Source organism: Falco peregrinus, chromosome 7 (genome assembly GCF_023634155.1).
Source record: "Falco peregrinus isolate bFalPer1 chromosome 7, bFalPer1.pri, whole genome shotgun sequence".
NCBI classification, from domain to species: Eukaryota; Metazoa; Chordata; class Aves; order Falconiformes; family Falconidae; genus Falco; species Falco peregrinus.
Window position 1 is genome coordinate 12,190,035 of NC_073727.1, and position 27,784 is coordinate 12,217,818.

Here is a 27,784-nt window from a genome sequence, read left to right on the forward strand (position 1 = left end):
CAGGCCCCACGCACGCCCTTCCCTGCCGGGCGGGCACAGCGGTTCGGCCCCAGGGGGGACAGGGCACCAGCGGGCCGCTCCCCGCCTGGCCGGGGCCGCCGCTTTCCTGCCCTGTTTGCTTTCAGGGCGTTTGCCTTGGCTGCTGTTGGAGCAGTGGGAGGTCAGTCTCACACTGTGTTTCAAGGAGGTGCGACAGAGGAGGGTTGGAGGACATTGCCGGATCCCCTGCAGCACGCTCCTTTCCTCCCCCTTTTCCTTTGCAAGGCACTACAGGTATTTTTGCTCCCTCCTCTTTTCCTTCCTGTTCCCACCTTCTTCTGCCCCCATGCCTGCTGAGCCTCGGCTCCCGGGTTGTGTCTCTGGCAGGTGTGAGGGAGCCATGCCCTACGTGTACCAGGACTCGAAGCCAAGGCCACCGGCACTGCCCGGGGCTGCACGCACCACCCACAGCTCGGGGAAGACCTACGAGGAGCTGAAGCAGGAGTGCCTGCACAGGGGCGTCCTCTTTGAGGACCCCGACTTCCCCGCCTGCAACTCCTCTCTCTTCTTCAGCGAAAGGACACCTGTCCCCTTCATCTGGAAAAGGCCCGGGGTGAGTATGCCGCTGCATTCTCTCCTTCCATCCTACCAAAAGCCAGACACCGCTGCGCTTTGGGATCACATCAAACGCATGGCGTGTTCATGGAGACAGAGACCAAGCGCAGGAGGAGACCCTTCCCATCACCCACAAAGAGCTCAAGCTGTGGGACAAAAAGGGTTGGAAGGCTTCACCCCATTTTTCGGATGTAGCTTGTTGTATAGGCACACTTCATGCATATGTATTTATGTACATGCATAAACAACCTGTAATCAGCCTTCTCTGTTATGTTATTGCCAAACAAAAGCAACGCTAAGATGAAAGTAAGAGCACATGCGAGGAATTAAGGATCAAATGCATTACAATGATGTTCTAGCTATGTAAGAGTCAAGTGTTGTTGAATGTACAAAATTAATAATTAAGGTTAAACTTAAAAAAAATCAAACCTTTTAACTTCTAGAGTCTGAGACTCTTATACTTGCTTGCTTCCATGGTGAAACACTGAGAGATTACAAATACATGCCATGGTTATTGAGCTATTCAGCAGTAGCCAAGGGCTTGATGAGTATCTCTTAATGCATCTTGCATAACAATCATTAATAACACAGCAAGAGCCTGAAGCTTCACTAGTCACATGCTCTCAGATCACAAACCCAACATCGCTCCAGGTTCCTTCTCCTCACTTAACTCTGTAACTACTAGCCAAAGAAAACTTGTGTCTACATTTATTTCTTTGCCAGTGACTGATGTTTATTCTCTTTTTCTTCATAGTCTGAAAGCTTCTCCCTTAGTAGAGCACTTTCCTTTGGTGACACTGATACCAAGGAAGAAAAAGAACAAAATAAGCTTTTGGCTTAACTTAATCCACATTGATAGGCATTCAAATGCCTCAGCGTCTGATAATTAACATAGTGCCACTACAGAGCAGAATTAAATCTACTACTCTTGGACAAGTTTCAGCTATGAAAAAATAAGAGATCCCTACACGTGGTATGTGCAGCCCCCATAGGCAGCGTTGCCTGCCTTGCCTACCTGTGCCCCAAAAGCCGGGTGGGCTGTGGGGCTGCCCCCCAGCACAGCATGGAGCTCTGGGGCTGAGATGCTTTTGGTGTGGCGGGGCATGAAAAATGCAAGTGCCTGTGACACTAAATCAGAAAGAATGGTTTTCCTTTGGCAGCCGTTAGGTGCTAGTCTGTCTTGTTTTCCATTTGGGGCTTCACAATAGTTAAACTTCACTGCAAAATGTGACCAGGAGCAGCTGAGAGCTTGTGTGTGGTACCCAGGGACAGCGGAGAGCAGTTCTGTCTGTCATAGTTGTCACAGTCTTCTTCAGGAACTTTGTACACTGAACTGGAAGCATTTCCAGGATGAGTAAGTTACCTGAAATAGTATCTGCTTTTCTTTACACTCCAGTTCCCACCATGCAAGAAGGTGAACTATTGTGAGCTGCAGAATGAGAAATAAAGCTCAGGGGAGGCTGAGAGGGTGTGTAAGGACAGGGGTTTAGTTATGCTTTTCTCTGGCTCCTCAGCACTTAAGCTAAATCAGTTTCATCTCTGTCACCCATCAGGAACAGCAGCAAAACAGAGGCACTGTAACACCATTTCAAGTGAACATTTTACTTTGCAAGTGGGATACAGGCCTGGAGTGTGTGCCAGGTTAGCTGCTGTGGCTCAGCTGGCAAAGTCGTGGTGCCAGAGAGGGCGAGCCCAAGAGCACAGCCTCTGTGTAGGGTACCTGTGTTCAAAGCGCTTTTCACGGTGACTGGCTTTTACTGTCTCTATTTTACAATAGCTTGGATGTAGTGTAGCACAATACATGCAGGGCCAAATAATATTAGTCTTCAGATTTACACTCTGTTAGAGTTTTACCTTTATTCATGAGAGCAGAGAAGGCTTTCTCGTTATTTTGACATGCATATACCTGCAATGTATACACGTTTGCATGCAGTGTGAATGAGACCCTCAGCTAGCCCTAACCTGTAAATTTCCCACTGCAACGTGAGCTACGTGGATCCACACCAGATGAGTAGCTCTTCCTACATAAATCTTAAGTGCTCTAAGATTCAAAAAAGATATTTAGTGATTTTGTCTAGCCATTCCTTTCATTACAAATTAAACCTTTGGAACTGTACCTTATTAAAATTTTAGAATAATCTGAAGACCCTTTTGTCATTGTATTTCCCCTTTTGCCTTCCCTTCTTAATTTATATCTAAATTCAGCTCCTGGGATAAATTTAACAACTCAATATCTGGGAAAGTTAGACATATAAGTTGAAGAATGAAAGAAAAAAAGAAAAAAGAGGAAAGACAAATGTGTTTTACCAATGCCAAATGAGTCTATGGTCTACAGAAGGAGGTAAGAAGGAAATTCTCTTAATATGGACAACCACTGGCAACTGGTATGACAGGTACTGTATGCTGGAACCAGACAGAGAAATGTAATCACAGGAATGAGGCCATCTGAACAGCCTCAGCCTGCCTTAGGTCTCCACGTACCCCCTCTACCAATATGAGAGGCACAGGGGAAGCAATTTGTTTTCTTTTGAGACTAAAGAAACACAGCTTTGATGTAGCATCAGGAGAATCATCTCTCTGAGGGCTGCGCATCCTTAATTCTAAGTAATATCCTTGTGCAGGCAAATCCTTGAATTACTGAATGCTGTGTGTGTATGCAAGATCCACCTCTGGGGTTTGTCTTTTAATATGATGAAAGCCCTGATACACATTATCATACCATCCAGTCTGAAAATTCCTTTAAAATTAATATTTTTCTAACATCCACTTAAAAACTGCAGAACAGTTTTCTTACGTGTAGCAGGGAATATGGCACAGGTCCACTCAAAATCCTTTCAATCCTTTTCATTGATTTTTCTAAAATTATTATTTGTTTTCTTTACACATAGGAGATTGAAGATGTTTTTCCATATGTCAGTTGTAGAGCTGTGCAATAAGCAATGAGCCATGAATCTAATGTTCAGGCCCACATCAGTGGAAAGGTTTTTTTATCTTGTCCCTTGCTAACACACAGAGTTTCTTGGAAACAGCTAAATACAGTCCTTGCCACAAGAATTCTGTTTCCCAGGAGCAATGGTGCTAAAAAAAGGCATATTATTAAAGATCAGCTACTTTATCAGCTGTTGTTATATTAATGTCTAAAGGCAATGATCTGTGTTTTTTATTGTTCACGTCCAGTCCCTACAAGACTGAGTGTATTTAACAAGCAGGAGGAGCTGCTGTTTGATTTCCCTTTGCTCCACGAACCAGGGGCACACAGTGCTGCAGTACCTCCTCCCCAGGGCACCTGTGGCTAAGGCACAACGTGGCCACTGCCTCCTCCCCAGCAAAGGCAAACAAAAAATAGGCAAACCAGCTTCCTCCTGATTATTGCCTCTGCAGGGTGAGCTTTGCAGGAGCAGAGCTGGTTCTTTACAGAGAGTGTCCTGGCTCCAGCAGTGGCCAGCAGCAGATGCTTCAGCAGTAAGTGCAAGAAGCCGGCCACCACTATCAATATCCTTCCCTGATGGCCTCACAAAATGCGGTGATATGAACCAAAAGCAACTCCGTTTCCTTCTAAGCAGACGCAGGGGTTAAATGACTAAATGTGTTATTCTATTTCCCTCTCCACCCCACTTTAGGTTTGGGGTTTTTTTAATTTTTTTCCAAGTTTCTACTGCTTAGGCAGAAGGGTCTGCTTCATGCCATAGGACCTGCACTAACTACCAGGTCAGGCTGATCAACTACAGGCGTATACCTCTAGTGATATGTTAGATACCCTCCTCCTTTTTCTATTCAGTTCAAACAGTTAAATTCAATCTACAGTTCACAGGAAAGGGGAGAAAAGAGAGAGGAATTCCTGCCACATTTATTGGCTTACCACTGTAATTTTTCTATCCAGCTGTGGTGTTAGTAATTGAACTAAAACATGCAAATGGATGCTTGAGGATTGTTTTAATGCCACCACGAGCACCAGTCCCTCCAGCCTCTGAGAACACAAGGGTGGGTACTGTTACCTCCTCTTAGAAATTAACTGTAAAACAAACAAGGCTGGAGTCTACCTTTGTTGTTTGCTTATTTGAGGAGGAAATGGTCCTATGATTGTCAGACATGATATGCTGCAAGTATTATGGTACAGGTAAATAAAAGGCTTAATAATGCATTTAAAGGTAAATTGCCAATTTTAGTTTTTCTAATAATTTCAGGAAAACAAACAAACAAAAATAATAAAAAAGAATTAACCAGGGTTGTAATCTAACATTGAGATTTTGGACCAGGTTGTGCCATGATATTTTAACAATTGCCTACAGATGAATAAAGAATGCCAGCCTTTCATTAACAGCTAACTAATTAAAAAAAAATGAGTAGAGTTGATTTTATAATTGCTCTACAACCGTAACTAATTAGCAAGGATTCCCCACCTAGTGTTTTTGTGGTGGCTACACTGTTGCAGGATAATATAGCTAATGTAGCACACACTGTGCTGCAAGTCTGGGCTCAGAGTGATGGTGGTATTTTTCTGGCACATTCTAAACCGTTTCTGCATGTCTCCTACTCTCACAGGACATTGTCAAAGACCCCAAGTTTATCCTTGGAGGAGCCACAAGAACTGACATTTGCCAAGGGGATCTTGGTGAGTGATTCCCCCGGGTGGATGCATTAATGCCCATACCCTGTGAGGAGCAGCAGGAATATCCTCATACGAGGGGATGTTGCCCCTCCTGAACTGGTGGGAGCAGTGAAGCTGGATGTACCGCCAGCCCTCACTTCTTTGGTAGCATCCTCCCACCTGTGCCAGGGACCATCCTGGTGCCGTGGGATTCAAGATCAGGGAAGGATCTCCACTTGAAGGTACTGTGAGCCCAAGGGAGCCTTTTGTCTACCAGTACCTCCAAACTGCAGCACAGTCTGCTCTGGCCAGGAAAGGGACATGCTTCCTGGGGGCACAGGAGCTGCCTTGGATTTCAAAACGGGTGGCAGCTAACTGCCATAACAACTCCTCTGCCCCCTACACCACCACCTTCTCCTCCTGAAGAAAAGAAAATGAGGGATTTTTCCCCCTTCTCAATTCACAGGTGACTGCTGGCTATTGGCAGCCATAGCTTCTCTCACGCTGAATGAAAAAACACTAGCAAGAGTGGTGCCACTGGATCAAGATTTTGGGCCAGATTATGCCGGAATATTTCACTTCCAGGTAAGATAAACTTCTGGAACAACATGAGCATATTTCTGTCATTACATGTCACGGACTATTTTTCAGTGGGGTTGCCAGTCCTTGCAGAGGAGACATTGGAAAAACAGGGATTACCGAGTTTACACTGTTGTTTCTGTTTTGAGAAGCAACCTAGAGGGTTATGTCAGCCTTCCACAGGCATGCACATAGCCACTTCTGCTCTGTGAAGAGATATATGGATTTATAACTAATTTCTAATTTTCCTGGGCACACAAGCCTCACTTAGGATATAAAGCCTTAAAGGAGTCGGACTAGGATCTGAATGTGTGTATCTTAAAGGTGTCTTGAATCATGTGGTGACTGCTTGTGTGGATATATGAGAGATGTTATCCAGACAAGGAGCTACAGTACAGCTCTACACTTTAAGCCTTAGTCTTTCTTAAGATAAGAAAAGACTTTTTCTTCTTCCCTTCCTTCGGAGCAGCCTAGCATTGTATAGTGGGAACAGATGATTTACATATGACTTCTAATCTGGCCTATGATTGTCACTAATTTAGGATTAGAAGTGCTGGGACACCAGAGTCTTATGCCTAGGAAATGACATGCTGTCAGCAAATTCACGCCCCATCCTTTCTAAATAGTTTTGGCAGCACAACGAGTGGCTGGATGTCGTGATCGATGACCGATTACCCACCTTCAAAGGCCGGTTGGTTTTCCTGCACTCAGCTGAACGCAACGAATTTTGGAGTGCCTTACTAGAGAAAGCCTATGCCAAGTAAGTCACACTGCGCATACATAATTTGCTATTTGTACATACAGTATTCACAACTCGAGTGAACGGCTGTTATCCAGTATTTTTTCTTGGTGGTGGTGGGGTTTTTTTGCATTTGCTGCTGCCCTAATCTAAAGATGTTACATCTATCTCTGGTCCGACTTCCAGCACATCATTAGATACAAGCCCAGCTAATAGCAACAGAGTTGGATCAAAGCCTGAATCCTGCCATTTTTCTGTTGAGACTTCAATTGATAGTTTTGGCTAACTGTATTTTTAAATCATTTTTTAATTATTTGGCAGGTAGCAAATCACTGACAGTGATACTCGGTCCTTGCCAGCCTGACAACTGGCACTAAAGAAAAAAAAGCCTCAGGCTTTAAGGATATGGAGAAATGAATGAATTAAAAATTCAGTTAACAAGGAAAGCAGAGTAATCCCAATGGTCCTCCCATATATCCTGGGTACATTCTGGGGTACTTCTTTTGATTTCAGTGCCGTTGCTGCAATTTTACACCCATGTGAGAAAGCTCTCAAGCATGGGTGCCTTCAAAGTTTTGAAAGCACATCTCACATCAGCATGTCTTTTCCAGGCTGAACGGCAGCTACGAGGCTCTGAAAGGAGGCAGTACAATAGAAGCCATGGAAGATTTCACTGGGGGTGTAGGAGAAATGTACGAGGTCAAAAAGGCTCCTGACAACTTCTATGAAATCCTAGAGAAAGCTCTGAAAAGGTGCTCAATGGTGGGCTGCTCTATTGACGTAAGTAAGAACTGGGGTCTGGATTTCTCAGTTTAGTTTTGTGGTTTCTGCATTTTAAAAAAGCTGCTTTTAAAGACTGATTAAATTAATAACGAGTAAATGGATATGCTCTTAACTCTGCAAATAATAGCTATGAACTGATAAATACGTAATATTAACGTAGTCCTTCATACCGTTCTTAAAAAGAAAAATATTCATCACTTTTCAGCAGTTGACAGCCATTGTATTTAAGGCAATGATGATATGAGTATGAGCACTCAGTGAGTGAGCTGTATTTCCTGACTTATTTGGTCACTTAGCATTAAAAATGGCCATAGCTTCTTCAGGACTTACTGGTTCCAGAGACTATAAAATTGTTGTTTTTCAGCCCTGAATTCTGTAACAATACCTGTGGGGACTTGGGGGACTCAAGACAGTTTTCAGGATCAACACATTTATTTGTAGACAGGGGCTAGGGATTAAGGTATGTCAGGTTTATCCCTCCAGAGACTAAAACCTTCAGCTTTCCCAGACAAAATGTTGCTGGTGGGGAGCACCTGCATAGGTTACTTAAACTGCTCTGCCAGTGTGTCTGACCCAGGGTAAAAGGAGCCATCTTTGGCTTTCTGGTGAAAAACACCTGAGCTGCTCAACAGCAAGAGCGAAAGCCCTGCTGCTGTTCCTTGGTGACTGTGCTCAGCGGGAAAGGCAGTTCAGAATCAAAAGCGTGCCAGGTTTCTCCACCAGAATGAGCAGCTGCAGAAAAAGGCTTCAGAGCAAATGAAAACTCCCACCAAGCACAAAATGTTTAATTTCCCTTTCAGGCACTTGTAACAAAGGCAAAGGAAGTGCCCAAGCTGGGGTCTGCTCAAGACCCCCATCATCGAACATTTGGCCAGGCTGAGGGAGACCTCTCGTCTCAAACCAATTGCTTGCTTGTCTGAAAGCAAAGCTTTTCCATGAACTCTTTTACTCAAGACTGTGCCCTCAGCTTTGGGGTTCAGTGTTTTTGTTTCCTGATTTGAGTTTCCCTTTCTCTCCTGATGAGCTTCTGCTGCTTGCAAAAACTAATTAAATATTTCTTGAACTATAGAGGGAGTATGATACTCAGCTGGCTGATGGGACCCCTTACTGCCATCATTGCTCCATCAGTGTCTTCTTAAAAGAAACGAGACCATATCAACACTTGATCTCAGTCTGAGAGCACCTTTTCCCACTTCTTAGCTGACATGAACTACATTTGCATGGGAGTTAAGACTGAGATCCCAGAAACGTAGATGAAGTTGATACCTTCTCTGCCCCTGTGATGTTGTATTTCAGTCTGAAACTATATTATTTTCCCTCTAAGTGGACAATGTTTAAAAAAAAAATAATAAATCCTGTTCTGTCCTCAAAGGACATCACATTGCCCCATCACTGTATTGAGCAGACAGACAAGTTCCCTTTTCATAGTACTGGTTAGCCACTGACCTCCCACCTGATGCTTGGAAGGGACCAGGTGGCACCACTTGCTGTCTCACTCAGATTCACACTTTTTTTCCCATTTTCAGACCAGCAGTGCTGCAGAGTCAGAAGCCAAAACCCCCTTTGGCCTTATAAAGGGCCACGCTTACTCTGTGACTGGCATCAGTGAGGTATGTTCAGCAGTGTGGGGCAAGGAGAGACCTGGGGAAAAGATAAGGGAGTGCCCCCCACCCTCAGGTGACATGGGGTGTTAATCTACTGGAATTATCCAAATTCCCATCCATCCTTCCCTCCCACATCTCCTGTAGCAGTCTGCACCTTTTGCCCAGCTGTTAACACTAGCTGGTCCAGCCTCTGCAGACTGAGAAGTCCTGCTCCCTAGCTATTGACATTTGGTATTTTCTTTATTTTGTTTTTCCCCAGGTGAGCTATCGGGGCCGGCAAGTGCAGCTCATAAGGATAAGGAACCCCTGGGGAAATGTGGAGTGGAATGGCCCTTGGAGTGACAAGTGCGTGTGCTGTCCCATACACACTGGCCTTGTGAAGGCCAAATCCCAGCTGCTGCTGCACAGCTAGCTTTCTGTAGCCCCAGCTATTTCACAGAAAATTAAATCAAGGGTTTGCACATATCTAGCAGTATTACTACCATACTAACATGGCACTCTCGGTATTTTCAAAGCTGCTCAACTATGGGGACATTGCAAATTTAGCCCCCAAAATCTGGCAGTAGCAGAAATTTTGCATTAATATAAATGGGATAAGTTTTAGACAAGTTTAGATAAGTTTTTAGGAGAAATTAGACATTTGGGATGATTATTTGTTTATTTTTTTGCAAGCCTGTTGCTGTAGTGCTTGTAACAACATTCATACTACACCTACTGCAGATAAGCTGGAAACTGATATTGTATTACCCCCTGTAAGTAGTTTATGAGCCTCTAGTTGCATTTATTGTTCTGGGTTACTAAACATGTCAGGAATAGGCAGAAACCTTACAGGTTATATATGAACATTAAATGAGACCCTCTTCATGTGGTACCCACTAAAGTTGTGGAAGGACCCAAAACCACAACAGGGTTGGTCTGAAAACCAGTCTGGTTTTACTACTGAAGGTAAACAAAGAACAAATAATACAAAAGAAAAAGAAATTACATAGTAAAAAACAACACTGCATTCCCTTCCCCCCCTCCCCCTACACTTCTCAATATATTTTTGCAGATATTCAGGGCTTCATTTTTGTTTCACTTTCTTCTACTAAGTTAGGGTTTTTTTTAATTCACACAGATGTAGAAGAGAGGAGCTGTAACCGGCCTGTCCCTTTAAAACTGTTGAGACACAGCCATCTGTAGGACTGCTATGAGTCCCCATCCTTAACATGACTCAGGAATAAATGAAATATTTCCACATCAGCTATAATCTTTTGTTATCTTGAAAAAGAAAATAGGGATAATTGGCATATATAATGAGTGATTAAATCTAAAAAAAAATTGAGAGGTTGAGATCAGGACAGGCATGTGTCAATTTGTGCTGTTCATTGGGAAGGCTGTCGCTGCAAAGCAGAGCTCCGATTCTGCACCTGGGAGGTTTCCTGGAACTCAAGATGCAGAGGGGCTCACAGGTCAACACAGGAATCTGTTGCCGTTTCACAATGGTTCCTGTAATTACAAAGCTCAACACAAGGTGCCTGCTACTCCCAGTTTATGTCAAATTGGAAATACAGTAGGGCATTTCTAGCTGTTCCAAAAAGCTGTATCAGACTTTTGTTTGGTTTTGATCTGCTACCTCTGGAGTTGTAGGGGTTAATGACAGGAGGCAAAGACTTTACCTGGAACCCCAGTTACTCCAGTAAATCTCTCTGTACAGGGGAAAGAGTCTATTTGGTTCCCATTGACTCGATTTTGAAGGAACATCTGGCCATAAATTACTGACAAACATAAAAAGGGAGATGGTGCTACAGATGGAGAACAGATTTAAGGAGGGATGTGACCTACCAAAATCTTGAGGTTTACCAATAACCCTATTATGCCCAGTCCCAACAACTGACAACAGTCCCAGCTCCGAACGCAGGCAATAACTCACACAGGACTACAGAGCAGCTTTGGGATCTTTGGCCTGGTCCTGCTTCCAGCTACGTTAGTTGGGTGTCTGTGACCATGAGTGATAGCAGGATTCACAAAACCTCTTAAACACATCTGTGTTTGTGTGAGCCACTCAAATAAACCACAACTGGAAGGAGAACAGCCTGTTGCTGTGCCCAGCCAGTCATTCTGAGCCAGAGAAAATTAATCACCACATACCTGTAGTAAAACCTGGTTTTGTTTTCTTGCAGCTCTCCAGAGTGGCATTCAGTCAGCCTGTCAGAGCAGAGACGCCTATCTCAGACAGCACTGGATGATGGAGAGTTCTGGTAAGCCACAGGTTTTTAAAGTGTGTGGCTTTAGTCAGAAATCAAGGTGCAGGTGGCCAAAACGAGCAATAAGGAAGAAGTCTGTGTGAGGAAATGCTCTGTTTCTGCTCAGGAGAGATCAGGTAGAACGCTCATTTGGTTTTCTATGTGTTTCATTTGTGCCCATGTCTATTTTAATAACAAAAGGTATTTTAAAAGTCAGCTTAGTTAATGGAATTAACATATTTCAAATACTGTGTGTCTGCCATGAAGGTAACACCCTTTAAATCCTTGCCATGAACCAAGGGAGGCTCTACAGAAGGGAGTGATGTATCTTCTGTATCACCTATGAAATGCCTTCAAGGTTGATGCTAGGCATACAATGGAAGGGAAGGACATCCCGAGAAGCAGTGGTACTTGTTATGGAAAGTAAAAGAACACCAGGATCTGTGTGAAATGATGGAAAATTTCAAGAAAAAATGAAATTAAATGGGAAAAAGAAAATGTGGTGGAAATTGCTTTAGAAGTGTGAAGTGTTCTTCATGCCAAATTCACAATCTCAGACAGAGCAGATGGCTGACTTGCACATGATTCCCCCCCGTATCAATGGTGCTGTGCACTACTGACAATGTGTCTAGTCACATTTTCTAGGGCCAGATGCTCATCTCTTTTACACAGAGGTAAATCTAGAGACTTATGCAGTGGAGCTATTCTAGATTTTTCCCAGAAGTTAAACCAAAGTTCAGCTTTAGGCCTGAAATGTGATTTGAGATAGACAATGCAGCACATTGCTCCATAAAATGATTTACCCTAAACTTTGATAACTTTGGAGGGAAGTATATCCAATAGCTGATCTATTTCTTAAGTATTTTTACATAGGATATTTTGAGTTATTTTCCTACTGACATTGCAAATGCAGTAGGGCATTTCCAGTTTTTCCAAAAAGCTTTTTTGGTTTGGTTTTTTGGTTGGTTTGTTTGTTTGTTTGTTTTTTGGTTTTGTCTGGTTTTGACCTGGCTACAGCTGGAGCTTGTGGGGTGAATGAAAAGGAGGCAAAGACTTTACCTGAAACCCAAGTAACTCCATTAAGTCTCTCAATACCAGGGCATGACTTAAATCCTGACTGTGTAATGGAGGTACAAGTGTGCAACTAGGCATCAAAGGAGCAGTGAAATTGATTAAAAAGTCATCTGTCCAACAGAGCTGAGCTGACAAGTAAGTCCTTGGAAGGCCAATAAAAATTAATGAAGTTGGGAATATCCAGACAAATGTTGGCTTTCCTCATCCAGCATCTCAGCCATTCAGAGCAGAAACAAAAGCCATTGGGACTGAAATTTCTGCTGAAGGGGTTAAGTGGACAAAAATCATATGCATAAGGAAAGAAATGCTTCCAAAACCAGCCAGGCAAGTTTGATACCAGCTAAACCCTCCACCCAGTCCATCAGACTTATTTTTCCTAACACCTTTTGACTTCTGTGTATTTCTCTAAGGAGTGTTTGCCTCTTTGCCCCCTTGTAAGCCACACCTTGATGGTTTCCCCATCAGGCTTCACATACAGACTTTACATGTGCAATAATGTGATGTATCCCTAAAGACATTAAAAAGGTCAGATGAGGAAAAAGATGAACACAGCTGCTTCTCTCCAGCTTTCAGTTTGCTCCTACTGTGGTTCTTGCTGATGCAATTTAGCTGAGGAGATGGCAAATGAGGTATATTCCTGCTTCTGCAGCTGAGGACCTTCGGCTGGTCTATTCAGCACTTGGCTTGCCTCCCTGGAAAGCTTGGGTAATCTTTATGAGGTGCTTTGAATTCTGCTGCTAGAAATAGTGAGCAGCAAAGTAATTAGGTCTTCAAGGGTTCAAAACATGATCTCAATGACATGCATTATTATCTTTGGGATTAGCAAATAACATAAGGTCCAATGGGGCTCCTCTCCTTGTTGAACACAACCAGTTTTTACTGAAGTAGACTTCAGTTTTACAGTCACCGAGCCCTTTGGGCTGTCTGGAAGCTGAAAGACAGCCTAAGAAACCTACTATGCACTCATGAACAACTTCTTTAACTGTGCTGCAGGTGTTGGACCCAGCTCATTCCATGTGCTGACTGCACACAAAGCAATGGTCATTTCTCCTACACAGGCTCATTTCTGTTAAACGAAAGAGAAGAAAGTAGACATATACCTGTTTGTTCTCGTGTATTGTGTTAGACTTCATCAGCAAGGGAAATCAGATCAAAAACTATGAAACATTTAAAGCAAAACAGGTGTCATAACATCAGAGTGTCTTCAGTCAATGCAAAAAGGCAACACAACTGTAGAGGACAACATGGGATAAGGCAGCCAAGGTCAGAAACGTCATCTAATAAGACCTTTTGTCCCTTTTGCTCTTTGAATTTCTGAGAACTGAAGAAAATCTTCATGACGATATGCTGAAGGCTGGTTGACCTCATTAATTACACCAAAGATATGTTGGCTACATATTAGTCGTTCAGTCTGGTCCAGATGCTTCTACTCAATGTGAAGAAGTCATGCTGCTATTGGCTAAGAAACCAGCTTCTCACTCACTCTAGTCCCTTCCCTCCCAAAATCAGAGGGTCACAGTCTTCTCTTCCCTTCACCAGTACAAATCCAGTACAGTCCTAGGGAAGTCAGACCAGGTGTTTTACCTCTTAGGAGCCAAATCTGATCTATAAAGTGCAACTCCTTCATCAGCTTGGCAGTATGTTTCCAAAGAGCCCAAAATTGCATAGTGTGGCCAGGAAACCAAGCCACTTGGAGATAGATTTTGCTGTGCTGCACCTGCTCTAGTGTACTGAGCATCAAAGTGAGAATCAGCCGTGCCTAGGGTTAGCAGCATGTGGGAATAGCCAACAAGAAAGAGGATAGGGCTCAGGAAATCAAACCCTGCTGTTTCTTCCCACACTGAGAACAAGTTGTAAAATGGCTCATAGCAAGTGTAAATTAAGACCACCACAGACATCTATTATTTATGCAGCAGAAAAATGGAGCTAGCTGTGTTTAGTTAACTACCCTGAGGACTAGCTGGGTCCTATCTGCTGCCACTGCCACAGATAAATGTGTGGTCTTGGAGAGATTTTGCTCTCCTGCTACTCCATTTTGTTGCTAAGCATCAGACACTGGAGGAAAAGGATAGTTATAGAAGTTAGTGTTAGGGAGGAGATCCATTTCTGTACATTTTTTCTATGGTCCGTGGAGAGAGAGGGGCTCTTACAGATAGTGATTGAGAGCAGAGGACACACCTGGGTGCTAGATCGCCCTCAGGAAGGTCTAATACCTCTACTCTTTTACAGAGGGAAGTTCTGCCTATGAAGGCTACCCTCAGTCTTAGAGCATACGGGCCTCCCGTCCTTGCAGCGCCCACCTTGCAAGCTGCTTTCTCTTAGAGAGCTTCCCTGCTCTGTTTCTTTTGCCCAAGGCTGCACACCATGCCCAGTGGTGCCTGGCTGTGACTGTCCCTTCGCTTGGCTGTTTGCTCAGTCCTGAACACCAGGCTCCTTGGCTAGCAGGGCTGTTGGTATCTCTTTGCCCTTTTACTTGCTGGACAAAATCACATTGCTTATCTGCTTCTTGGCACGCTGAGCAAGCTAATTTCAACCAGCCCAGCCTAGCAGCTCAAAACCACCCATATTGTGGCATTTGCTTCCTCCTTCCCATGGCCATGTATATGTATCCACCTTGGATATAAAATATATATAGCGCAATCTATGTGACACAGTAGCAGGCCGAAGTTTCTATACCACCTTCAAGGGCAGGTTGGAGCCACCACTCAAGTTGGAACACAATTTTTAGCTCTTGTGTTTGGTGTATGTTTTTGCTAGGACGAGGTTCCAGGCACCCATGAAGGAGGGGAGGGTGAGCAATTTGAGCCTAGGCACCTTAGCAGAGGCCCAAATGGGACTTTAACTGCAGTGTGGACAGGTTAACCATGCCATGGCTTGGCTAATCCATCACCATATGTCCCCTGTACTGCTGGCATGCGGCTGGCATGGAACACACTGCTGATTTGTAAGCAGACTTAGCTCCTGCACAGATGTCTGCCATCCTTTGGTGGCTCTTCAGCAATATAGATGCAGCCATTAAGGCCAGGATGGTGTTGGTGAAGTAACTCTTTTCACCATAGGCTTTGTGCCAGTGTCGCTTCTTTCCATCTTATACTCAACCGAGATTGAATAAAATCAACAGTTATAGTATAAAAAGAAAGGTGTAAAAGATATCAGAAGGAGACCCAGACAATAAGGTTGCTTGTGTTTTACACCACAGTGAGCAAGAGCTAGCTTCTCCCCTGGTACGCTTTGGCACTTGTCCATGGTCACTGAAACTATTCAGACCCACGTGAGCTGGTGATCTGGCCCTAGGACTCTGGGGAGTAAAGACTTCTGCTGGACAACCTTCACTGGAGTGAATGACTGCTTGTTCCTTCCCACGTCTTTTCACTCAGGATGAAATTTGAAGACTTCAAAGTGCATTTTGATAAAGTTGAGATCTGCAACCTGACTCCGGATGCCCTGGAAGACAGCACTGCCCACAAGTGGGAGGTGACCATCCACCAAGGGAGCTGGGTCCGGGGATCCACTGCAGGAGGATGTAGAAATTTTCTAGGTAAAGACACGCTGCTTTGAAAATGAGAAGCAGGCACTGAAGTCTTTACCCACCCTCAGCCACCTCTCCTGTTACCCCATAGCCAGAATTGTGGGTGCAGGCCAGGCCAGCTGAGTCTCAGCTAGCAGGAACCAGCCAAAAGGAAAAACGTTCATATGGTCCGACTTGAGGCTTTGCGGTAAAAAAGCTGCTTTCTTTGCTCTCAAGTTTGTTGGATCTGATTTGCCTCTCATTTACATTTGCATGATCAGGACTAGCTCCAAATAACTCACTGAAACTGCAGCAGTAAGTGTAAAATGAGACAAAAATCCAGTTCAGCCAGCATGTTTATGTGGCTCCGAAGTAGTGACATGGATCTGAACTGTGTTACTCCGGTCTGGCACCAGCACTATGAGATCATTGTAGCTATGTACTTTTAACAAAATCCCATCTGACAACTTTATTTAAACCATGGTAACTTAATAAAGTATCAGCCCTAAAATCTTTTCTACACCTAGTTCCATGAAGGACTTTGGGATTTGGCTTGTTTTCTGCACAGCTTAGTGGAAAGAAGCATGACAGCTAATGGAAAAACTAAATTTGAGCAAAACCTCAGCTCAATTGTCCTTTTTGTCTTCTTTTTTTTTTTTTTTTATTATTAGTAGTGGTGGTGGTATTATTATTCTGAGGAAATAAACTCTCTGGTGTTCTTTACATTGGCAGAGACTTTCTGGACAAATCCACAAATCAAGCTACATTTGACAGAGAAAGACGATGGACAAGATGACTGCACATTCATAGCAGCACTGATGCAAAAGGATCGCCGTAAACTCAAGAAGCTTGGTGCTGAAATGCTAACCATTGGCTACTCTATTTATGAGGTACTTTATTACTTTTACAGTGCAGTAGCCACACTATCAGTATTAGCATCTTTCTCTGAGTTTGTACCCCTGTCAGTCATCATGTGGTTTTAGAGCCCTTGCTCTTAAAATAATCTCAGTTGCATTGAGCTCCATGGAGAATTTTGATGTGGTCAGCATGGAGCCCTCTCAGAGGAGGATTTAGGAGTCCCTACAGGGCCATGGGTTATCAGGACAGACTCCTCAGTCCCATGGTTCTGTCATCCATTGCCTGGCTCCCCGAGAGGGGGTGTTGCTCCTTATGAGCCTCTTGGGGTGCATCACACACAGGAGTGCCTGACCCTGAGCGAGGCTGGGATTGGCAAATCTGTTGTCACTGCTCTGTGACACCCTGTCTGAGACGGTGATATATAATGGTGAGGAATGTTTAAGCAGCAAGACAATGTTCTAGCGTCCTCTTAGACTGCCTTATGGGCAGGAAAGGACCACCAGCAATAGGTCCTTGCCATAAGGTGGGAGCTAGGTTGCTGTGAGCACCTGGGTGAAGGGATCAGAGTCAGGGTCACAGCCAGGGGAGAGGTTTGTGCCAGGCAGACTTTGGCTCTGTGACTGGGAAAGGGGCAAGCATGGCCCCCAGCACACCCCAGACAGTGCAATGCTGCCTTTGTTTCCACTCTTAGAACCCTGGCAGAGACGGACACTTGGGCAAAGACTTCTTCAGGTACCACCCCTCCAAGGCCAGGAGCAAAACCTACATTAACTTAAGGGAAGTATCTAACCGATTCAAGCTGCCGCCAGGAGATTACATTCTTGTTCCGACCACATTTGAGCCACACCAGGAGGCAGATTTCTGCCTGAGGATTTTCTCTGAGAAGAAGGCCATCACCGAGTAAGTCAGCAGTGAGCCCTGGTACTCACCTATGCATGGGGCTGTGGCTGCTGCGGACAGTTTGGCTGCTGGGCACCCATCCCTACAGCAGAGCCCTGGCAGGGAAAGCTCCTGATGGCTTGCTTTTGCATTTGCCCATTTTTGCTAAACCTGAGGAAACAGGGCTTGCCATGGTGAATCTGGTGGAAGCTTGACAAGGAAAAGTTGCTAGCTGCCTGGTACTGTTCAGGAATCTGTGAATGCGGCAGTGTTTGTTTCCTCCCAAAGTTTATCCAAATGACAAATTTATCTTAAAAAAGGGTATTGAGGAAAAAGTGAGTTCACAATGAATAAAGAATGAAATTAATTCCTGAGCAGACAGCATGCACAGCTATGCCCTCCCTGAGTCCTGCTTAAAGACTGCTTTAAGGGCTTATACCAAAATTTAAACAGTGCAAATATCTGATTGTCTGATGAATTTTATCTAAACTTAAACTGTTCAGTAAAAAATGCAGTTTTATCATTCACCTCTGGAAAATGTAATAAGCAAACTTTCACCCTAGGCAGATGTTGTATATCTTCAGATACCGAATAAGGTTTTGTTTTCTCCAGGGATCTAGATGAAAACGTTGCCATTGATCTCCCTGAGGTAAGTCCACAGAGTTAAAATAGCAAGAAAATAGCTCAGCAGAAGCCAGCACACACTGCTTTTACTGTCTTTGGCTAAAACACGTTCATTTCACAGGAATGTTACACAATTGCCAGCTTTGTGTATGTGACTGAAGCAGTCAGTTCTGCTGAATATGGTAAAAGAGCTGTATCAAAATCATAATTGCTATGCTTCTGCACTTGCTTCAAGGCAGTCGGCATCAGCCAGCACCAGAGGTGGCTATCAGCCACCATGGGTGGGCTGAAAGCCCAGCCGTTAGCACCTGGGAGGCACACGGCCATTCATACCTTTTAGAATTTTATTTATTATGAAAAAATAAGAGGCAAAAGAATGTCCACAGACCTACATTCGTTTTGCATACAAATATCCTTATTTTGCTTAGCAGTATCCTCAGGGCTTAGGAAGGAATGCTTGATACATATGTGTGCCTACTGAAATGATTAAATTCTTTTTGTTTCTGAATGTCCTGGTCTGCCTGCTGAGCAGTAATTGCAGCTGAATCTGAGTCAGCTCCTGTTTAAGTGTATCCCTGCAAATAAGCCATTAATTGTGGTGTGCCTTCCCATGGAAACAAGTTAAGCCAGGTTCTCATGTGTCCCTCTTTACCGAAAGCTCTCCTCCGAGGACCAGCTAACAAGTGCATCTCCATTCCTGGGATCCCAGGGCCATGTTCAGTAGCAAGGTAAATCTGTTCCCCTGTCCCAGTACCATCAAGGGACTGCATCCAAACTTGTGCAGAAGGAAGTGAGGAACATATATACGGCCAAAAAAAAGTGTGAGTGGCCAAGCAGTGTCACCAGTGCCACTTTGGTGACAGTGCACTAAATAGCACCCATGTTGGCTCTTCTGTGGGTAGAGAAAACGAAGCTCAATTCTCTGCTTCCTGTGCTGTGCTGTTGCCTTCTTTTCCCCCATTTTTTTGGCCCAAGAGCTGCTCTCTGTTCACATGGTCATCCTAACTATAGCAGTGGCTCTACACCGTTGCATCTCTCTGCTCATCAGTGTAGACTGAAGCCTGGACTCTACACCCTTGTGAGGGCACTGAGGCACTGAGCTGGCAGCCAGCCAAAAGTGCATCCAGGCTCAGGATGGCGCTGAGTGATGTGCCAATGTGCACCCACCTCTGGCTGGTGCTCTCAAGAAGGGAGAGAGGTCCCTGGATGATGCCACTAGAATGAGCTCTGTAGAGCTGTGGTTGTGCATGGCCTGGGGAAGCAGAGTGGTGCAGGGGTGGGATGAGAGCAGTGGTGTTTTCCAGGATGGGTGCTCTTGGTTTTGACATAGCCAGGACAATGGCACACTACACAATCCCATGGGTGAAGGAAATGAGGAGGTGAGGCTCCCCTCAGACAGCTAGATGGTTGGGAGGCCTCAGGTCTAGCAGTGTTCGAGAGCATGTGTATCCTTATTTTAAGAGGTACTGTAGTCCCCTGATGCACTCAGGGGCTATGTGCAGGAGAAATGTCATGTTTTACAATTCTTACAATGACTTACGTGTTGATATTGCAGCCTCTAAACCCAAGCCCAAGCCCACAAGAAACGGAAGAAGAAAAGCTGTTCCAGGCACTGTTTGAGCAGATTTCAGGAAAGGTGAGTGAAAAACCCTTGTGGGCCACAGCAAGGTATAGAAAGAGGGGACACACTTCTGCTCCCACCCAGGGCCAGGTGAAATGAAAATGACGCGTTTGGGGAGGAGAATGCGTAGTTGTAGTGTGTTCTTTGGGCACCAGATGTCACCACGCCTTGTGTCTAGATGCAGAAGAGGGCAGTCCCCGGTGAGCAAGCAGGTGGACCAAAGCTAGAGCTCAGGCTCTAGGGAAGCCTACCTGGTTCGGTGTCCAGCTGCAGTTTACTTTTCCTTGAATCAATGGTTACTGTTTAAGTTCTCCTTCAGACAGTCTTACGCACAGCAGCACTTTTGTATTTCGCCAGCCCTTTAGTGTTTAGCCTTTTTGGGGGTTTTGTATGGTTCTCTTTTCCTGAGTTGCAATAAAGTACAGATGGGTGATGTTTGTGCTTTCTGTGGTTTTTCTTATGTCTGATTACAGAAGCATTCAAGTAACAGATGCTGCGGGGTTTTTTTTTTGGTTGTTTTTTTTTTTTTACTTTAGGACATGGAGATAGCTGCGGAAGAACTCAAATATGTTCTGAATGCTGTATTACAAAAAAGTAAGTGCTCTAAGTTAAGGGCGGTAAAGAACTTTATAAAAGCTGCCATTAAATTCGCTTACAGGTGGAAAAATAAAAGCTGTGTTATGACTCCTGCCTGGTGTCCTCCAGCCAGCCAGTGCAGATCCAGGAAAGCGTCCATGATCTAACCACGAGCTTGCCCTGCCTCCAGCATGACCCATGCCAGCTCAGTGAGACCAGCTCTCCATTGCACTGCTGCTCTGCTGTGGAAAGACAGGTGCTGGGCTGAGACTTGTAAGACCTGAATGTGGTTCATCACCCTGCTACAGACCCTTTGTATAATGGGAAACCTGGTGTCCTCTGAACCTCATCTCCTCATACACAAAACAAGGACAGTATTTCCTGTCAGATCTTCAGTAAATACTTCTTTTATTTACTTTTCAGTAAATACTTCAGTCCACAATCTGGACTGTGACTTCTCTATAGTAAGGGCTGTCTTCATCTTCCACCATACAGGTCCTCCTACGAGGAATAAGAGCCAGCTATCTCTGCTTATGAAAACCAGTTTTCTACTTTCAGTTTATAAAAGGCAGATTTACCCAATGACTTCTTATTATTGTCTTTTTTTCAGCAAAGAACATCAAATTCAAGAACTTAAGTCTCATTTCATGCCGAAATATCATTTCTCTTATGGATGTATCCTTTCAAATACGTGCTCGTGAGGCTAAGTGAATAGTGAATGTAATTGTCCATAGCATTGGAACCTGTCATAGCAACCACCAGAGTTGAATGTGGTAATGTCGTGCCAAAACATTACCCAAAGAAAAAGATTATACGGAAGTTGTATCATGATTTTCATTCTAGAAATTTAGGGTTAGGAGCTTCAAGACAGACCTTTTTCTGCTGCAGACTTAAAGGTAGATGCTTTAATGCTGACCACTTTTAAAAGTAATTCTCAGATTACTTCTGTATAGAACAGTGCATTTTTCAAGCTGTGCTTTATTTGAAAAAGGTCTAGAAGAGATAGGGCAAGAAAGGTCTGTTGTCTGGAGGGTTAAATTCACCAGACAGGGTCAGAAATTAAGGTTCAGCAGAGTGTTGAAAATTACTGATATCAAAGCTGTGGTTATTTTGACAAGCAGACTAAAAGCTGGAAAATCTGGTCTTTCAGCTAGATCCTGGAACTCCAGGAAGCAGACAGGTGGGCGAGAGTTGTCTGTCCAAATTTAGGCATTTGTGGTGTAGGTGTCTACATCTAATCTGGCTTTCTAGACTTCCTTTGTAGATAGTGAAAAGGGTGGTATAATTATCATCCTGGATGCACCTAACTGTGAGGGATGCTAAATGGCTGCTCAGACATTAGGTGAGATGAATCACAGCCCTGGGTACTCCTCCACCAGATTCATCCTTTGCAATGTTCTGGTGCCTGTTGAGTTTGCTTAGCATGGCTTCTGCTCAGGTAGAGCTATTTTTTACGGTGTGCTTTCCTGATAGACAATTTTGTTACACGTGAGACATAACAGATACAGTCCTAACAAGGCAAGTATCTAATATTTGGTTTACATCTTGCTTGTTCAGCTTAGAAGCTCTTATCTTTTGCTTTTGTTGTTCCAGCCCATGACAGAGGTAACATCCTCTCAAACATTTCTAACAGAAAACCAAACCAGACAAAACTGTACCCTGTTAAAGCTATGTCCATAGCATTAAAATTCAGTGCAGATCAGTCACCATGCATATGCAATAAGAAACAGAGGACCAGTCCTAAATTTCCTCCCTTAAATACCAAGCTTCAGGAGGGAGCTGGTCCATGTTCTCGTCTCATCCTTACATGGTATTGGGACAGAGCCAGGGTGTGCACTTGACCCAGGAGCATGGCAGCAGTCCTAGGTTTACTATTTAGGATATAACTAAATAGTCTCCATGATTTGCAATGCTTCCAAGCAAATCTCTGCATAGTTTTGAATAAATGGGGAGACATCTCTTCCTCTGCTTTGGAAGCACAAGGAATGCAAACACAACCATCTCACTCTGGACATGGTCTTTGGAGCACAATGGAGGAGCAAAATGACATGAATGCAAACCCAGGTCAACACTGGCAGAGTCCCTGCCGTGTCACATGCCACTGAATTCCCTGGCTACAGTCACCATGCAGTGGCATGGAGCGAGGGCAAAGTTCTACATGACCCCAGGAAGAAGAATCTGGCTGGGTAAAAAGACAAACTTTTTGCAGCATGGGATCTGTGGGTGCCCTCCAAATGCCAACAGTGTAGGTGCTTCAGTAATGGCAGGCATTAGCTAGACCCCACTTGGCATGTTTTGACCTTTGTGAATGCTGACGGAGCTAGCGTCCATCTGAGCACAAGCTTTGTCCTGGCAAGGGAGATGGAAAGGTGAAGGCAAATGGGCCCATTCCTTGCTCAGCGTTCCAGAGCAAGTGCCCCGTCCTGCAAGTGAGCTGTGCTTGGGTGACATCAGTAACTCAGTAAAACAGGTATGAAGACCCTCACACTTCAGGGCAGGCCAGGCAAATCTAGTCGCTGCCTCTCAGACCCGCTATACAGACCTTTTTTTCAGGCCATGAAGACCAGACTTTGCCAACCCCACCCCACCACTCCCATTAATTTTTGATAGAGCCATTGCAACAAAGCATGGTCTCTAGATAAAAATACTGAATAGCACACTGGTTGACTAACTCCTTCGAGTACAGTAGCAATTTGTTTGAATTAGGTAATTTAATTCTCTGAATCATTTATATCCCATTTACAACCAAAGCTCTTCTTGCCTTAGAACAATTTGTCTTTCTCCTGTGGAGCCTGTATTGCTCAGCTGTGTTTTTATATCACATAATGTTCCCCAAGTAGCACAGCCACAGCCATGACTGCACCTTATGAGCCATCCCAGTATTGGTTTCAGTGGCACCATAGGCTTTCCAGGCAACTTCACATTTTCTGCTTAAAGGAACAGTGCTGAGTAATTCAGACAGAATTTGGACTCTCATATAACAAATCCTTTTCCTTGATTCAGATTACCAGACTAGTGGCAACGGGAAACTGGAATTTAATGAGTTCAAAATTTTCTGGGAAAAAATGAAGAAATGGATAGTAGGTGACATTATTCATTGTATTTGTTTCTCCATTTCATTAGCTATTTCCTGCATAGTTTACTCTGTATGCGCAGACAAAAATGGAGACAGGAGTGTTTATAAGCCATGAGTTCTAACTCAAAACAACTGTTTTAAAAGTGTGGGGGCTTGTTTTGGATAGTCAAAGACATTCTTAGCTTTCCGTGATGCTAAACCATAATGGTTTTCTGGAAATAACAGAGATTTTTGTAAGCAAATCAACTACGTTTGGGATAAAAAATGTAATGGGCACTAATAAGCAAGCCAATCAAAATAAAACTTAAAGGAGTTTCCATTACTGCTGTTGTACGGAAGAAGAAACTGATGATTCATGACTAGTAGGAAACAATCATTTCCTAAGTCATTGCATTTCCATTATTGATTTCTCAGGAGTCCACTGTACTGAAGCCTGGGAAAGTGTTGATTCTAATTTTAAACACATTTCCATGGCAGTAAGAATAAGTAAGCTTGTAGAATCAGGCCACAGACTGAATAGTCAAATAAAGACATCATAATTGTTTCCTCATGGTCATTAATAGTTTCTTCTGAATCGATGCTTTCTCCAAGCATTCAAAATACACAGTTCTCTGTTTCATGTCTAGTCCACCAGAAATGGCAAACACTTTTTCTGGGTAATAATGTCACATCGCTTTTAACAAAGGACACACTGTTTTTTAACAAGGGGGGCTTGAGAGATCCTTGTATCCTGTAGGAAGCTTTGCATGTATATTTGCTGGAAAATTTGAAGCTGGATGTGATGACAGCTCTAAATCACTCATATTCCAAGGGAGGCTTGTGTTTGTTGTCTCATTAAAATGATGGAATTTAACTCCGGTTTAATAATTACTTAATAATTAGGTCAAAATTCAAACCATTTGTACCAGTTCTTTTGGTTGTATCATGAATGTTGCTGTTTAGATCTTTTATACCTAGAAGAAAATGAGTAAGTGACAATCTTAACTTCTTGTTAAACGATTTGTCTCTAGTCTTCAGAATTATACAGATAAACAGAAAAAGAGATTAAGAGAACGTGTCAGTTAAGAGCTAAAAGACAAAGAACAATACATCCTTCCCAGATAAAATCACTTTTTAAGAAATCACGGAACATTTTATGAAAACCAACTCATTATTTTTTAATGCTTGGGTTTGGCAGTACGTTTAAGTTTCACAACAACCTATTCATATGACAAAGAGAATTGGGACCCAGATTTGCTCCTCGAGTTATACAATCAGACTGTATCTAGACTAAAGTCTTGCCAGCTTTCTTAAATGCTTACGTTACACAGAGATAAACCCCTTGCCTTTCTATGCCATATCTGCGCTCCCTTTTGTATGCAAATACTGAGCTTTCCATGTGCTCCTTTCGTAACAGAATATCTTTCTTCAATTTGACTTTGATAAATCTGGCTCCATGTCCTCCTATGAGCTTCGCAGCGCTCTTAAAGCTGCAGGTAAGACAAGCATCGCATTTTATCTGGGAAAGCTTTTGGGCAGATCGTCTGTGGGTGAAGGCGGCTGCAACCAATTATGCAGGCCAGGTACCCCTGAAAAGAGGGGAGTTCTAAACCCCAGAGAGGACTTGGGCACCTAGAGAGGACGTTAAGTGGACCAATTTTGCCCCAGATATCCCCAGCACTGCAGGGCAGTCAGAGAATGTTTACATTTTTATTGAACTCTGTTACAACAGGGCTGCACATGTGCAGGTTTAGACCCTGAAACAAACCACTTCGGAGTCTGTCTCTACTCAAGGGTCAGAGGAACAGTGAGCGAGCTGTTTGTTATACAGAGCAGTCAGTGCATTTGTATTTCATCACAAATTCTTTTCATTAAAGCTCCCAGTTTTGCAGAAATCCCTCCAAATTTCAAGGATACAGAATGGTCCCTCATACACCAAAAAGTGCATGGGCTAGACACTGCAGTGACTGCAAAATTTCTTGTTCAGAGTTTTTTATTCATTGCAAGCTTAAAGAACTTTGTGGCCAGATTGTTTTCTGGATGGGTGTGTGCCACAGAGTATCCTCCCATTAACTGGTTTTCAAGACTAGTTGGTAGAGGTCTGCAGATTCTTCCCCGGCCTACAAGGTTGCTCACTTTTCCTTTGTGCCTGTGTCATTGGGAAGGATACCAGCTCAACAACTACCTGCTGCAACTGGTTGTCCTCCGATACTCTGACGAACAGCTCCAGATTGAATTTGATGATTTTCTGAACTGCTTAATTCGCTTAGAGAATGCAAGTCGTGAGTATCTTCTTCCTCTGGAATTTCTTCTCCTTTGAAAAAAAAAAATGTTTCACTTTCGGCTACTGTTGAGCATATTGCACAATATCTGAGGTCAAGTGTGTACATGGCTAACAGAAAGGAGCTGCATTTAGCATTTGCTTTTAGGGTGGCTTTTCTCCTGTAAAGTGAAAAATGTTCTGCTGCTAATGGAAAATTTCCCCATGTGAAAAGAGCCTGCTTCATAAACTCTGCAGCAACATAGAAGGCATGTGAAGAATGCTGGCAAAGTCCGTGTTATGTTAGTTTCTTGTGGCTCACCCATGAGCTTAATTTGGGATCACAGAAGTTCAAGGTTCAAATATTGCTTGTGCCTAATGCAAAGGGATAATTGGCATACACGTGAACAGTTATCTCCTGTACATTTTACATAACTTTGCTTTTGGCTGAAGATATGGTGCCCTATAGCTCAAGGCACCCTAGGTGTCAGTTCATTTGTGCGCAGGTTCACTCTCGTTCCAGAGCAGCAGTAGTAGAGATAAGTAATATGGCTGGATAAAAGCTGAAGGGTTCATTAGTGTGGCTCCAAATTCTAATCAAATGCAACTCTATGAGAAGCAAAAGCAACTTTCTTCGCTGATTTTTTGGTTTGTTTTGTTCTTCTCTTCACTTTCTGGTTTGATCTGTGACAACAGAAGTAGTAAACTACCGAGAGGGAAAAGTTAAACAAGATATATAAAGAAAGGCAAATTGCTTGGCTTCATTTTGGAGTATCATCCGAATCCTACTGTTCAGCACACCCAGGGCACCCTCTTCCAGCCGAGTCCTGAAGTGAGACTTGCAGAAAAGCCTTAAGTCAGCCAGACATTGCCTCTTGCAAGGACTTTGCTTTGTCAGAGCAGCTACCACCACCGAGCAATCCAAGTGATCCGCCTTTGCACCAGGCCCTCCCTCTCCTTGGCACGGCCACCCACTGTGGGATGGGGAGCTCATGTATGAATATGAATGAGGTGTATTTATAGCACTGGTGTCCTGTTTTTCATTTCAGGAGTATTCCAAGCACTGAGTGTGAAAAACAAGGAGTTCATTAACCTGAATATAGGCGAGGTATGAGCACAGCTTCAGAAACACTGACAAAATGATGGGGCTTCTCTAGAGCTTTGTCCGCTTGTAAGAACTGGAGTATTTCTGCATGACACTTCAGGTGACATCTATGGCCGTGAGAGTGGAGGGGGCACCTGCAGGATTCAGCAGGGCTGGGATTTTACAGTGCATGCACTGATTGCCTCTCCTCCATGCTATTTCCTTCCTTCCTTGCCCTCTGGTGTATTGACAACTTCCCATCCCCCTTTCTAGATTCTCTGTTTTTTCCTTCCTCAGGTGCCTGCTCTTGATGGGGGAAAGGGGAACCAGCAGCGATTCACTGTCCCTGATTTGTCCCCCAGGGATCAAATCAGCCTCTCCTGTGTATGTCCATCATCTGCTTCTCACACTGCTCAGCACAGGCTTCTTATTTTCTTGTGCTCTCTTTGTCTCCTTGTTGCATATGTGGGTTGTCTCTCATTTTGCACTAACCCAAAGCTTCCTGGGGCAAGGCAGAATGAATTCCCTGGCAGAGTGTATGTGGGAGCCTGTGTGGACTGCTGGGATGCAGATAAAATCACTGCTGTTATCAGCATCTAGTGTTTGGAGAGCTCTGCCTCCTTCCCTCCAAGCACAAAAGCAAATGCTGGCTCAGGTCTCTCCTAAGGCAGGACACAAAAGTCAAGTAAGCAGTGGGGGGTTCAGAGTGAAGGCACTGCTTTTGAACATCTCTCTTCCATTAGGAGAAAGGGAGAGGAAGGGAGAAAGGCCTGCAATAATTTATTGTAAATTTGATCTTTCTTCCTGTATTAGTTTATCAACCTGGCAATGAACATCTGAAGAAGTCTGCCTTGGATTCTGGGAGCTTCTTGCAACATTGCTGCCGAGACTTCTGCCCCAGCAGCTGAGGTCCGCTTTGCATGCAAACATTACCAGGAGATTTCATGCAGAGAAATATACATGCTGCCCGTCCTTTCTGGTCTCCAGCCTTGTTGATGAGTTCAACAGTCAGATCACACTTTTGTTTTGGTTTTGGATCAGGCACACATGCCTCTCAAGCAGACTGAAACTGATGTCCCTGAGTGACCACAGGTTTTTATGAAATAGGATTGTATTTAATTTCAGCACAGCAC

General features: G+C 43.8%; 1 protein-coding gene across 3 annotated transcripts; it reads left to right on the forward strand.

Annotated features, from left to right (window-relative positions):
- The first annotated feature begins 378 nt into the window (after positions 1-378).
- On the forward strand, positions 379-27,784 carry CAPN9 (calpain 9). Of its 3 annotated transcripts, XM_055810541.1 has the most exons (20): positions 379-592; positions 5,137-5,206; positions 5,649-5,767; positions 6,388-6,521; positions 7,112-7,280; positions 8,810-8,893; positions 9,147-9,232; positions 11,050-11,127; positions 15,564-15,724; positions 16,427-16,584; positions 17,244-17,452; positions 18,044-18,080; positions 19,611-19,691; positions 20,213-20,270; positions 20,863-20,927; positions 23,264-23,332; positions 24,725-24,803; positions 25,473-25,589; positions 26,617-26,675; positions 27,465-27,784. In XM_055810541.1, exons 1-20 carry the CDS (start codon positions 380-382, stop codon positions 27,489-27,491), a joined length of 2,073 nt encoding a protein of 690 aa, XP_055666516.1. In that variant the 5' UTR covers position 379; the 3' UTR covers positions 27,492-27,784. The 3 variants fall into 3 exon arrangements, with proteins under 3 accessions (XP_055666516.1, XP_055666517.1, XP_055666518.1); XM_055810542.1 differs by lacking the exon at positions 11,050-11,127; XM_055810543.1 differs by lacking the exons at positions 5,137-5,206; positions 5,649-5,767.

Excerpts from the sequence above, each read along its gene's own strand:
- CAPN9 (XM_055810541.1), top strand. The coding sequence starts at position 380 with ATGCCCTACGTGTACCAGGACTCGAAGCCAAGGCCACCGGCACTGCCC. Across the intron at positions 8,894-9,146 it reads CTGTGACTGGCATCAGTGAG|GTGAGCTATCGGGGCCGGCA; the intron begins GTATGTTCAGCA and ends GTTTTTCCCCAG. Across the intron at positions 9,233-11,049 it reads AATGGCCCTTGGAGTGACAA|CTCTCCAGAGTGGCATTCAG; the intron begins GTGCGTGTGCTG and ends GTTTTCTTGCAG.